The sequence below is a fragment of the Dendropsophus ebraccatus genome, chromosome 3 (assembly GCF_027789765.1).
Source record: "Dendropsophus ebraccatus isolate aDenEbr1 chromosome 3, aDenEbr1.pat, whole genome shotgun sequence".
In the NCBI taxonomy this organism is placed as follows: Eukaryota; Metazoa; Chordata; class Amphibia; order Anura; family Hylidae; genus Dendropsophus; species Dendropsophus ebraccatus.
In genome coordinates this window covers 3,378,070-3,391,561 of record NC_091456.1, presented here as the reverse complement: position 1 = coordinate 3,391,561, position 13,492 = coordinate 3,378,070, and the positions used below count along the sequence as shown (strand labels likewise).

At 45.9% G+C, this 13,492-nt stretch overlaps 1 protein-coding gene across 1 annotated transcript in view; it reads left to right on the top strand.

Annotated features, from left to right (window-relative positions):
- Positions 1-13,492, top strand: part of OSBP2 (oxysterol binding protein 2) — a 226,995-nt gene that overhangs the window by 153,980 nt on the left and 59,523 nt on the right. The window contains exon 4 of the mRNA XM_069960719.1: positions 1,905-2,103. Coding sequence (XP_069816820.1) covers positions 1,905-2,103 — 199 coding nt within the window. The remainder of the gene's footprint in view (positions 1-1,904; positions 2,104-13,492) is intronic.

The window sequence follows — 13,492 nt, the reverse complement described above, 5'->3', positions numbered from 1 at the left end:
CTGCTGATCCCTGCTCTACATGCTGATCCCTGCTCTACATGCTGATCCCTGCTCTACATGCTGATCCCTGCTCTCCCTGCTGATCCCTGCTCTACCTGCTGATCCCTGCTCTACCTGCTGATCCCTGCTCTACATGCTGATCCCTGCTCTACATGCTGATCCACTATAGCGACTCCTCCTCCATCTTTATGAGTTGTGTCTGTGACACCTGACCCCCCCGGGGTTTCCCTATGACCTCTAGGAGTGACATCATGCTTTATTGGTGACAGCTGTGCGGGTGGACTAGAGCCGGATGGTTGACTCTTTGTTAGTTCACACGCTGGGGAATGTTAGCTAGCCGCTAGAATTCCTTGGGAGTCCCACTAGTCCTGAGCATTAAGTCCGCGCATTACAGCAACACTGTTCTACTATCATAAAGTATCCGAGACCCCTCATATTACAGCGCTCTCTATGAAATACATGACGAGTCCCTCAGTGTTTTATCTGCTTCTTTCTATTTCTATAATAATAATAAATGTCAGGTGCTGAGACTTGTGTGATTGGTGCCTGGAAGGGATTTATCAGCTTTTATCATTGGATTTATTGGATTGCTCAGCAAAGTCCCGGCACTCACCTTTCATTGATACCTCATGGTTTATTGTAGGTGTCACATATCCCATAATACAGATAAGACAGGACACGGCTGTATCCTTTAGGATCTGTGGGAACGCTTCCTGTGCTGTATACTATTGGGTATGTGACCTCTACAATAAACCACAAAGCATCAACCATTGGTGAGTGCCGGGACTTCTCTTTGTATCGTGATTTGGATTTTTCCTTTCCGCTTCACGGACCGCCATTCAAATTCTACATTATTATTGGATATTATTGGATTGTTCATCACCAGAAGAAAACTGAGTAACTGCAATGGGCAAAAGGGAACTAAATCACATCTAGTTATAGGGGTTGTCCAACATGTTTTTTTTCCTTTTAATCAACTGGTGCCAGAAAGTTCTATAGATTTGTAATTTACTTCTATTAAAAATCTCCAGTCTTCCAGTACTTATCAGCTGCTGTATGTCCTGCAGGAAGTGGTGTATTCTCTCTAGTCTGACACAGTGCTCTCTGCTGCCACCTCTGTCCATGTCAGGAACTGTCCAGAGCAGCAGCAAATCCCCATAGAATACACCACTTTTTTTTTTAATAGAAGTAAATTACAAACCTCTGGCACTTGCTGGCACCTGTTGATTTGAACGATTTTTTTTTTTAACTGACCCTTTAAGAAAATGTAATACGTCTCTAAGCCCCTATATAGTATATTGCCCAATACAATGTAAAAGTTGCTGGAGAGGTTGCGGCCTAGCAGGTTCCCGGCGACAAGTGGACCCTACTCAGCAGGAGAATAGTCCCGGATAATTCCATCTGGTTAGAGAATACTGATTTCTGGATTATTTAGTCTGACTGGTTGTAGATTTTTGATTCTCGTTACTTATTGATTGATTCCTTATTGATTGATTCCTTATTGGATTATTCTAACATCTTCTTTGTAGAATCACATGAATAGAAATTTATTGAATTAAAAAAAAAAGAAAAGAAATGTCAGTACTGGAAACTTATTGAGGAGAGCCGAACGCTTAGTGACATTACTTTTTCTTTATTTCAGTAACTTTGTATCATGTTAAAGATTTTACTTTTCAAAAAGCGAGAAATGAGATTTAGCGATTTCCTTCAGATCCTGTGAATACTGTTCCCTGTCACCCCACATCCACCTCCTGACCCCTCACATACATGTTATTTGCCGCACATGTCGCCTTCGCCGTAATTTTAACAGCTGTAGTAATTGTGAAGAAACCTCCGGAAGGGGATCCTTACAATGCGCTCTTTGACAGCTTCTTTTCTCCTTCCCTCGATTCCTCTCTTATTAGGCATGCCGCGACTTCTTGGAATTAGCAGAATCCCACAGTCGTAAATGGCATCGTGCTTTGCAGTATGAGCGTGAGCAGAGAGTACGATTGGAAGAAACCATTGAGCAGCTAGCAAAACAGCATAATAGCCTGGAGAGGGCCTGCCGGGGGGCGCCGGGCCTGTCTGCCAACACCACAGGGATCCCCAGTTCTGTTAAAGGTAAGAGATCTGCTGAGGAGAACCAACCGGTGGGAAATCCCAGTAAGATACAAGGTGGCCTCTACACGAGATGGAGGAAAGAGACGACATAATAGATCATCCAGCTCTTCTCTTCATCAGTTATAGTGTCCCATAATGCAGTGACCGTGATATACAGGAGCCCCCCACCACTACTCTGCAACGGGAGAGGAAACAACTAATAACTCTGTGTTCATTGCAGGATTATTATTATAGAAACCTAGAAGATTGTCAGCAGAGAAAGCCCCCGCTCCATCTAATCTTCTCCCCCCCCCCACCCTGCTCCATCTAATCTGCTCCCCCACCCCGCTCCATCTAATCTGCTCCCCCACCCTGCTCCATCTAATTTGTCCCCCCCCACCCCGCTCCATCTAATCTGCTACCCCCCACCCCGCTCCATCTAATCTGCTACCCTCCACCCCGCCCCATCTAATCTGCTACCCCCCACCCCGCTCCATCTAATCTGCTACCCCCCACCCCGCTCCATCTAATCTGCTACCCTCCACCCCGCCCCATCTAATCTGCTACCCCCCACCCCGCTCCATCTAATCTGCTACCCCCCACCCCGCTCCATCTAATCTGCTACCCTCCACCCTGCTCCATCTAATCTGCTCCCCCCCCCCTGCTCCATCTAATCTGCTCCCCCGCTCCATCTAATCTGCTACCCCCCCCCCCCGCTCCATCTAATCTGCTCCCCCACCCTGCTCCATCTAATCTGCTACCCCCCCCCTGCTCCATCTAATCTGCTACCCCCCACCCTGCTCCATCTAATCTGCTCCCCCGCTCCATCTAATCTGCCCCCCGACCCCGCACTATGTAGTTGCCCTATTAGTGTTCCCCTTCTTATTATCTTAGGATAGATATATATGTATACACCAGGCAGGGTACATTCGGTTATTGTAGATTTACCAACCACATCTGCTGGAAGTTTCTTCCAAGCATCTACTACTCTCACTGTGTCCTCTTGTGTTCCATTTCTTATTAAAGGGGTTATCCAGGTAACAAAAACAATGTTCTAAACAATCCCCCTTCCCAATACCAGCCTATGTCTAATATACATGTGTAACTTATCTTGCATCCTTTCCCTGTTTTTTTTCTCATATTTACTCGCTCTGGATGTCTAAATTCAACTCCTCTGTGTCCACTCTGACCACGCTCAGCTGCCTCTTCCCCCCTCCCTTTGTAGTCACAGGAAATGTGATCTCCTCTCTGGGGGCTGGGTTAGCTGTCTATTGACTTGGTAACCCGACCCCAGGAGATATTATCTGCATCATCTCCATGCACCTGTGCTGCTTACATAGACTTACATGTGTCCCTGGGCCAAGGTTTCTGCAATATGAAAATGTATTGTTCTATCTGAGCTTGCTGTCAGTGAATGTAGGCATATGTATCCATCTGTGTCACAGCTCTGTATATTGTAGGTGTTATGGATGTTCTTAGAGTCTGGATGGAACTAGAAGGTTTCCATTCACAGTCAGCAAGCAGAGATCTAAACCTACACTACACTCCCACGCCCGGTAAACAGATGCCCGTTATGCAGCACATAACTGCACTGTGCGCCCTTCAGCTCTGCTACACCATCAGCTAGTATGGAATACATACTGGGTTAATGTGATGCAAAATCAGTGAAGGAAACCGCCCCGTGATACTGTACAATAGTAATGACAGCAGTGGGCAGGAAGGAGGCGAATATGGAAACTGACCAATCAGTCTAATAATACCGGACATCCCGGCCGTTCTAGTAGCTGTTTATATACAGTTATTTATAATGCTGTCAGGTGATTTAGTGTAATTATTCTGCCCAGAACACATGGGACGTCTGATACTGTGTAGTTGTTACTGTATATTAGTAACCAAAATGTGGTGATTAAAGGGAAACTGACAGCACATACATGTGTATATATGGGCCTGGGATATGTTTGTGTGTGTATGCATGTGTGTGTATTCTCCAGCCTGAGGGTTACACGTAGCACGTCCCCGGGTCTGACATGTCCGCCCATGGTGCACGGAGCCTTCTCCAGCCTGAGGTTACATGTAGCACGTCCCCGGGTCTGACATGTCCGCCCATGGTGCACGGAGCCTTCTCCAGCCTGAGGGTTACACACAGCATGTCCCCGGGTCTGACATGTCCGCCCATTGTGCACGGAGCCTTCTCCAGCCTGAGGTTACATGTAGCACGTCCCCGGGTCTGACATGTCCGCCCATGGTGCACGGAGCCTTCTCCAGCCTGAGGTTACATGTAGCACGTCCCCGGGTCTGACATGTCCGCGCCTTCTCCAGCCTGAGGTTACATGTAGCACGTCCCTGGGTCTATCATGTCCGCCCATGGTGCACGGAGCCTTCTCCAGCCTGAGGTTACATGTAGCACGTCCCCGGGTCTGACATGTCCGCCCATGGTGCACGGAGCCTTCTCCAGCCTGAGGTTACATGTAGCACGTCCCCAGGTCTGACATGTCCGCCCATTGTGCACAGAGCCTTCTCCAGCCTGAGGGTTACATGTAGCACGTCCCCGGGTCTGACATGTCCGCCCATGGTGCACGGAGTCTTCTCCAGCCTGAGGGTTACACACAGCATGTCCCCGGGTCTGACATGTCCGCCCATGGTGCACGGAGCCTTCTCCAGCCTGAGGTTACATGTAGCACGTCCCCAGGTCTGACATGTCCGCCCATGGTGCACAGAGCCTTCTCCAGCCTGAGGGTTACATGTAGCACGTCCCCGGGTCTGACATGTCCGCCCATGGTGCACAGAGCCTTCTCCAGCCTGAGGGTTACATGTAGCACGTCCCCGGGTCTGACATGTCCGCCCATGGTGCACAGAGCCTTCTCCAGCCTGAGGGTTACATGTAGCACGTCCCTGGGTCTGACATGTCCACCCATGGTGCACAGAGCCTTCTCCAGCCTGAGGGTTACATGTAGCATGTCCCCGGGTCTGACATGTCCGCCCATGGTGCACGGAGTCTTCTCCAGCCTGAGGGTTACACACAGCATGTCCCCGGGTCTGACATGTCCGCCCATGGTGCACGGAGCCTTCTCCAGCCTGAGGTTACACGTAGCACGTCCACGGGTCTGACATGTCCGCCCATGGTGCACGGAGCCTCCTCCAGCCTGAGGGTTACATGTAGCACGTCCCCGGGTCTGACATGTCCGCCCATGGTGCACAGAGCCTTCTCCAGCCTGAGGTTACATGTAGCACGTCCCCGGGTCTGACATGTCCGCCCATGGTGCACAGAGCCTTCTCCAGCCTGAGGTTACATGTAGCACGTCCCCGGGTCTGACATGTCCGCCCATGGTGCACGGAGCCTTCTCCAGCCTGAGGGTTACACGTAGCACGTCCCCGGGTCTGACATGTCCGCCCATGGTGCACGGAGCCTTCTCCAGCCTGAGGGTTACATGTAGCACGTCCCCGGGTCTGACATGTCCGCCCATGGTGCACAGAGCCTTCTCCAGCCTGAGGTTACATGTAGCACGTCCCCTGGTCTGACATGTCCGCCCATGGTGCACAGAGCCTTCTCCAGCCTGAGGGTTACATGTAGCACGTCCCCGGGTCTGACATGTCCGCCCATGGTGCACAGAGCCTTCTCCAGCCTGAGGGTTACATGTAGCACGTCCCCTGGTCTGACATGTCCGCCCATTGTGCACGGAGCCTTCTCCAGCCTGAGGTTACACGCAGCATGTCCCCGGGTCTGACATGTCCGGCTATTTCTGTGTACAGACGATGGGCAGGAATAGCTGCGGCCGCTTCTATTATTATTACACACAGAAACCGCAGCTAATATTCACCCTCGCACTCCTGCTTCCTAAATCCACTTTGTTACTTATCCCCGGTAGTCGTCACTGAATCTTGTGGCGTTTTCGTCTGACGTTGGGTAATTCTTCCTGTATTTTCTGTGGATATTTTTAGCGGCGGTGCTGACAATGGGTGAGTGTCCTCTCATCTGATCCAGATAGTCCTAGATCCATACATTGTTTTATGTCGCTGTGTGTCACTTTATGTTGCTGTGTATTGCTTTATGGCGCTGTATGTTGCTGCCTGTCACTTTGTCGCTGTATGTTGCTTTATGTCGCTGTATATCGCGATATGTCACTTTATGCGCTGCATGTTGTTGTATATTGCTGTGTGTCACTTTGTCACGTTATGTCAATGTCTGTCACTTTATGTCGCTGTTTATTATAGCATGTCACTTTAAGTTGCTGTATATTTCTTTATGTTGCTATATATTGCTTTATGGCGCTGTATATTGCTTTATGTCATCGTATGTCACTTTATGCACTGCATGTTGCTGTCTGTCACTGTATGTCACTTTATGTCACTATCTGTCATTTAATGTCGCTGTTTATTATTGTATGTCCCTTTATGTCGCTGTATATTGCTTTATGGCGCTGTATCAGTGGCGTAGCTACCATAGAGGCAGGGAAGGCAGTTGCTTTGGGGCCCATGGGGAGAGTCGGCCTGGGATGCACAGGGAACATAAGAGCCTCCTATGTCCTTCTGCTTAACCCCTTATGTACTGCAGTGTGTAAGTGACCCAGTGTTCTCTTACATGCTGTAACACAAAAAAGGGTTAATAAGCTAACGACAATTAGCTCTCTTCTTCACTACTCTGATAACCTCTGACCTCTGTTCTCTGAGCTCCTGCAGAGGTCAGAGGTTATCAGTGCAGGAGTACTAAAGCAGAGAGCTAATTGTCTTCTTCCTATTAACCCTTTTTTGTGTTGCAGCTTGTAAGAGAACACTGGGTCATTTACACACTGCAGTACATAAGGGGTTAAGCAGAAGGTAGTCTACACCTCTACCTAGTATATAACCATGAGGCTGCTAATAGGCTGTTATAGTTAAATACAGTAGATGGACAGAACAAGCAGACATGGCTCTCTGCTCTGCCAGTCACTGTTGTGGCTGCACGCGGGATTCTGCCTCTGAGCACCAGAGATTAGTTTTTTTTTGGCCACATCACTGAGTATATATATATATATATAGTATATATATATATATAGTGTGTAGGGGAGGGGGGGGTCCATGAATCCTAGCTACGCCCCTGCGCTGTATGTCCCTTTATGTCGCTGTATGTTGCTGCCTGTCACTTTATGCTGCTGTATGTTGCTTTATACCTTTGTATGTCCCTGTATGTTGCTTTATGTTGCTGTATGTCCCTGTATATTGCTGATTGTCACTTTATGACGCTGTCTGTCACTTTATGTCGCTGTTTATTATTGTATGTCACTTTATGTCGCTGTCTGTCACTTTGTGTCGCTGTCTGTCACTTTGTCGCTATTTATTATTGTCTGTCACTTTATGTCGCTGTCTGTCACTTTATGTCACTGTATGCCGCTGTTTATTATTGTATGTCCCTTTATGTCGCTGTCTGTCACTTTATGTCGCTGTATGCCGCTGTTTATTATTGTATGTCCCTTTATGTCGCTGTCTGTCACTTTATGTCGCTGTATGCCGCTGTTTATTATTGTATGTCCCTTTATGTCGCTGTCTGTCACTTTATGTCGCTGTCTGTCACTTTATGTTGCTGTCTGTCACTTTATGTCGCTGTCTGTCACTTTATGTCACTGTATGTCGCTGTTTATTATTGTATGTCCCTTTATGTCGCTGTCTGTCACTTTATGTTGCTGTCTGTCACTTTATGTTGCTATCTGTCACTTTATGTTGCTGTCTCACCTTATGTCACTTTATGTCGCTGTTTATTATTGTCTGTCACTTTATGTTGCTTTATGTCTTTGTTGAGTTCATTGACAGCCTGATGGGACTAGGATAGGATATAGAGTATATAACATGTACAAATATGTTTACAAAGTGAGAAGACAATTTACTGTGGTGTAAGGATGCCGGGAAGAGGATATTTGGGGCCTAGCGAGGTTTGTATGTGAGGAGATGGTGCTGGATGGAGATCAGAGCAGATATGATGTGTCTGTCTCAGCTTCTTATCCTGTAGTGTGATTACCTCTGTTGTGTGGTCTCTTAGTGTTGTACTGTTAGCGTTGTACTGTTAGCGTTGTACTGCTAGTGTTGTACGTTGTTGTACTGTTAGCGTTGTACTGCTAGTGTTGTACTGTTAGCGTTGTACTGTTAGCGTTGTACTGCTAGTGTTGTACTGTTAGCGTTGTACTGTTAGCGTTGTACTGTTAGTGTTGTACTGTTTGTGTTGTACTGTTAGCGTTGTACTGTTAGCGTTGTACTGTTAGTGTTGTACTGTTTGTGTTGTACTGTTAGCGTTGTACTGTTAGCGTTGTACTGTTAGTGTTGTACTGTTTGTGTTGTACTGTTTGTGTTGTACTGTTAGCGTTGTACTGTTTGTGTTGTACTGTTAGTGTTGTACTGTTAGCGTTGTACTGTTAGCGTTGTACTGTTAGCGTTGTACTGCTAGTGTTGTACTGCTAGTGTTGTACTGCTAGTGTTGTACTGTTAGCGTTGTACTGTTAGCGTTGTACGTAGCTGTTACACTTGTTGATGGGACGGCTTGATGTCACCATTGCCGCAGTTTTTAGGTGACTGTTCCAGATAGACTGCGTTAGTGTTATTTCTGGCCAATGTATCAGTAGAGTTGAGCGACCTTTGAGCGCGCTCTGGTCCATCCAAACCTGAGTGTGCAGCATATGATAAGCAGTGAAGCCCATGGATACACCTGTCATCCATAGGCTGCATCCACCAGGACTTCCTAGGGTGGCATCCAACTTTAGCAGCCATCATTATCTAAATGCAGTGTGCTCAAAGTTTGCTCAACTCTTTGTTATGCGTTTTCCCCTCTGTAGGCGCCATCTCTAATTCTCCATTGTCCCTGTATTAGTGGGTGAGGCGTAACATCTATACACTGATTACACACAGAATAGGAGATCCTTTCTGTCTATTTCTCCATACACACCCTAAGAAACAGCAGCAGCATAGAGAGCATTATAGAGCAGTAGTGAGCAGTGAGCCCTGCAATGAAATCACTTACCATAGCTCATGTATCGTCTCTTTGCTGTCCCTCCAAGGCCTCTGGTCTCCTTTCATTCTCCCTCCTCTCTCCATAGACTTGCATTGGCAGATTGTACTGGGGGAAGGGGAGAGGATAAGAATATAAAGAAGCAGTTTTCGCTGTTAAAGGGAACCAATCACGCCGAAAATCCATCTTAAGATAAGGAAACGTGCTGGCACATCACCCAGCAGGTTTCCCAAACATCCCCCTGTACCCTCCGTGCCCCCCTCCATCAGTCAGTTATCTTACTTTGAAGAAGTCCCGCGCTGTATGTAAATTTCCGGCAAATAGTCAAGGTGGGCGGATTTAGTCATGGTGGGCAGAATCAGCCACAGGTCCTGGGCGTCTGTAATGGCTGTAATCACACCCAGAGGGGCGTGATTGAGAGGTCTGCCTTCCATCCACGTGACCCGGCGGCTTGCGTTTCACGTTGGCGGCGCGCTGAGGTCATCTGCACGGCGGGAGACGACGCCGACGTACTGCGCATGCACAGACTCCGGAAGACGTCGGCGCTGCGTGTGGATGACGTCAGCGTGCAGTGATATTACAGCCCAGGTTATATTATATCATAATACAGCCCAGGTTATATTATATTATATTACAGCCCAGGTTATATTATATTATATTACAGCCCAGGTTATATTATATTATATTACAGCCCAGGTTATATTATATTATATTACAGCCCAGGTTATATTATATTATATTACAGACCAGGTTATATTATATCATATTACAGCCCAGGTTACATTATATTATATTACAGCCCAGGTTATATTATATTATATTACAGCCCAGGTTACATTATATTATATTACAGCCCAGGTTATATTATATTATATTACAGCCCAGGTTATATTATATTATATTACAGCCCAGGTTATATTATATTATATTATATTACAGCCCAGGTTATATTATATTATATTATATTACAGCCCAGGTTATATTATGTTATATTACAGCTCAGGTTATATTATATCATATTACAGCCCAGGTTATATTATATTATATTACAGCCCAGGTTATATTATATCATATTACAGCTCAGGTTATATTATATTACAGACCAGGTTATATTATATCATATTACAGCCCAGGTTATATTATATTATATTACAGACCAGGTTATATTATATTATATTACAGCCCAGGTTATATTATATTATATTACAGCCTAGGTTATATTATATTACAGACCAGGTTATATTATATTATATTACAGCCCAGGTTATATTATATCATATTACAGCTCAGGTTATATTATATTACAGACCAGGTTATATTATATCATATTACAGCCCAGGTTATATTATATTATATTACAGACCAGGTTATATTATATTATATTACAGCCCAGGTTATATTATATTATATTACAGCCCAGGTTATATTATATCATATTACAGCCCAGGTTATATTATATTATATTACAGCCCAGGTTATATTATATTATATTACAGCCCAGGTTATATTATATTATATTACAGCCCAGGTTATATTATACAGTCATGGCAAAAAGTTTTGAGAATGATACAAATATTAAAGAGGTAGTGTGGCGCTAAACAATTATTCACTAAATAACACACATTACAAAGTTATACAACTTTGTAATGTATGTTATGTTAGTGAATGGCCCCCTTCCCCGTGTCCCCCCCACCCCCGGAAGTGTAGTGCTCTATACTCACCTGATTCGTGTCGGCCCCCGTCCGCCATCTTGTGACAATGATGTCATCTTCGGGAGGCCAGCTGAACCGCTCCGATCGTCCCTCGTGCCAGCCCCCCTCTGCCGCGTCAGCTGCTCAGCCGCGATTGGCTGAGCATAACTCTGCTCAGTCAATCTCGGCTGAGCCTAACTGTGCTCAGCCAATCGCGGCTGAGAAGCTGATGACGCCACAGCGGGGGGGCCGGCATGAAGGAGGGCTGGTGCGGTCTGGCCGGCCTCCCGAATACGACGTCATTGTCCCCAAGATGGCGGCCAGGGTCGACACGAATCAGGTATGTATAGGTCACTACACTTCCGGGGGTGGGGGGGGGGGCACGGGGAAGAGGGCCATTCACTAACATAACATACATTACAAAGTTGTATAACTTTGTAATGTGTGTTACTTAGTGAATAATTTTTTAACGCCGCACTACCCCTTTAATTTTTACAAAGTCTACTGCTTCAGTTTTTAAAATGGCAATTTGCATATACTCCAGAATGTTATAAAGATTGATCAGCTTAACAGCAATTACTTGCAAAGTTAATATTTGCCTAGAAAATGAACTTTATCCCCCAAAACACATTTCAGCATCATTGCAGCCCGGCCTTACAAGGACCAGCTAACATTGTTTCAGTGATTGCTCCAGTAACACAGGTGTGGGTGTTGAGGACGGCTGGAGATCAATCTGTCATGATTAAGTAAGAATGACACCACTGGACACTTTAAAAGGAGGCTGGTGCTTGGCATCATTGTTTCTCTTCTGTTACCATGGTTATCTCTAAAGAAACACATCCAGTCATCATTGCACTGCACAAAAATGGCCGAACAGGGAAGAGTATCGCAGCTAGAAAGATTGCACCTCAGTCAACAATCTATCGCATCATCAAGAACTTCAAGGAGAGAGGTTCCATTGTTGCCAAAAAGGCTCCAGGGCGCCCAAGAAAGACCAGCAAGCACCAGGAACGTCTCTTAAAAGTGTGGTCAGCTGCGGGATGGGGCTACCAGCAGTGCAGAGCTTGCTCAGGAATGGCAGCAGGCAGGTGTGAGGGCATCTGCACTGTGCACTGTGAGACTGCGGAGACTCTGGGAGCAAGGCCTGGTCTCAGGGAGGGCAGCAAAGAAGCCACTTCTCTCCAGAAAAACATCAGGGACAGACGGATATTCTGCAAAAGGTCCAGGGAGTGGACTGCTGAGGACTGGGGGAAAGGTCCAGGGAGAGGACTGCTGAGGACTGGGGGAAAGGTCCAGGTAGTGGACTGCTGAGGACTGGGGGAAAGGTCCAGGGAGCGGACTGCTGAGGACTGGGGGTAAGGTGCAGGGAGTGGACTGCCTAGGACTGGGGGAAAGGTGCAGGGAGTGGACTGCTGAGGACGGGGGTAAGGTGCAGGGAGTGGATTGCTGAGGACTGGGGGAAAGGTGCAGGGAGTGGACTGCCTAGGACTGGGGGAAAGGTGCAGGGAGTGGACTGCTGAGGACTGGGGGAAAGGTCCAGGGAGTGGACTGCTGAGGACTGGGGTAAAGTAATTTTCTCTGATGAATCCCCTTTCTGATTGTTTGGGACATCTGGGAAACAGCTTATTGGGAGAAGACGAGGTGAGCGCTACCACCAGTCTTGTCTCATGCCGACTGTAAGCGGCATCCTGAAACCATTCATCTGTGGGGTTGCTTCTCAGCCAAGGGAATCGGCTCTCTCACAGTCTTGCCTAAAAACACGGCCATGAATAAAGAATGGGACCAGAACGTCCTCCAAGAGCAACTTCTCCCAACCGTCCAAGAGCAGTTTGGCCACCAACAATGCCTTTCCCAGCATGATGGAGCACCTGGCCATAAAGCAAAGGTAATAACTAAATGGATGAGGGAACAAAATATAGAGATTTTGGGTCCATGGCCTGGAAACTCCCCAGATCTATTGAGAATTTGTGGTCAATCATCAAGAGACGGATGGACAAACAAAAACCAACAAATTCTGACAAAATGCAAGAATGGACGGCTATCAGTCAGGATTTGGTCCAGAAGTTGTATGAGAGCAGCCGGGGAGAATTGCAGAGGTCCTGAAGAAGAAGGCGAAACACTGCAAAAATTGACTTGCTGCAGTAACTCATTCTAGCTGTCAGTAGAAGCTTCTGTTACTCAGAATATGATGCAATTATATTTCTGTATGTGATAAAAACATCTGACAAACACACAGAAAAACCAGAGGGCAGAGGATCATGGGAAAATAGAAGATTTGTGTCATTCTCAAAACTTTTAGCCATGACTGTATTACAGCCCAGGTTATATTATATCATATTACAGCCCAGGTTATATTATATTATATTACAGTTTAGGTTATATTATATCATATTACAGCCCAGGTTATATTATATTACAGCCCAGGTTATATTATATTACAGCTTAGGTTATATTATATTATATTACAGCCCAGGTTATATTATATTACAGCCCAGGTTATATTATATTATATTACAGCTTAGGTTATATTATATTACAGCCCAGGTTATATTATATTATATTACAGCCCAGGTTATATTATATTATATTACAGCTCAGGTTATATTATATTACAGCTTAGGTTATATTATATTATATTACAGCTCAGGTTATATTATATTACAGCCCAGGTTATATTATATTATATTACAGCTCAGGTTATATTATATTATATTACAGCCCAGGTTATATTATATCATATTACAGCCCA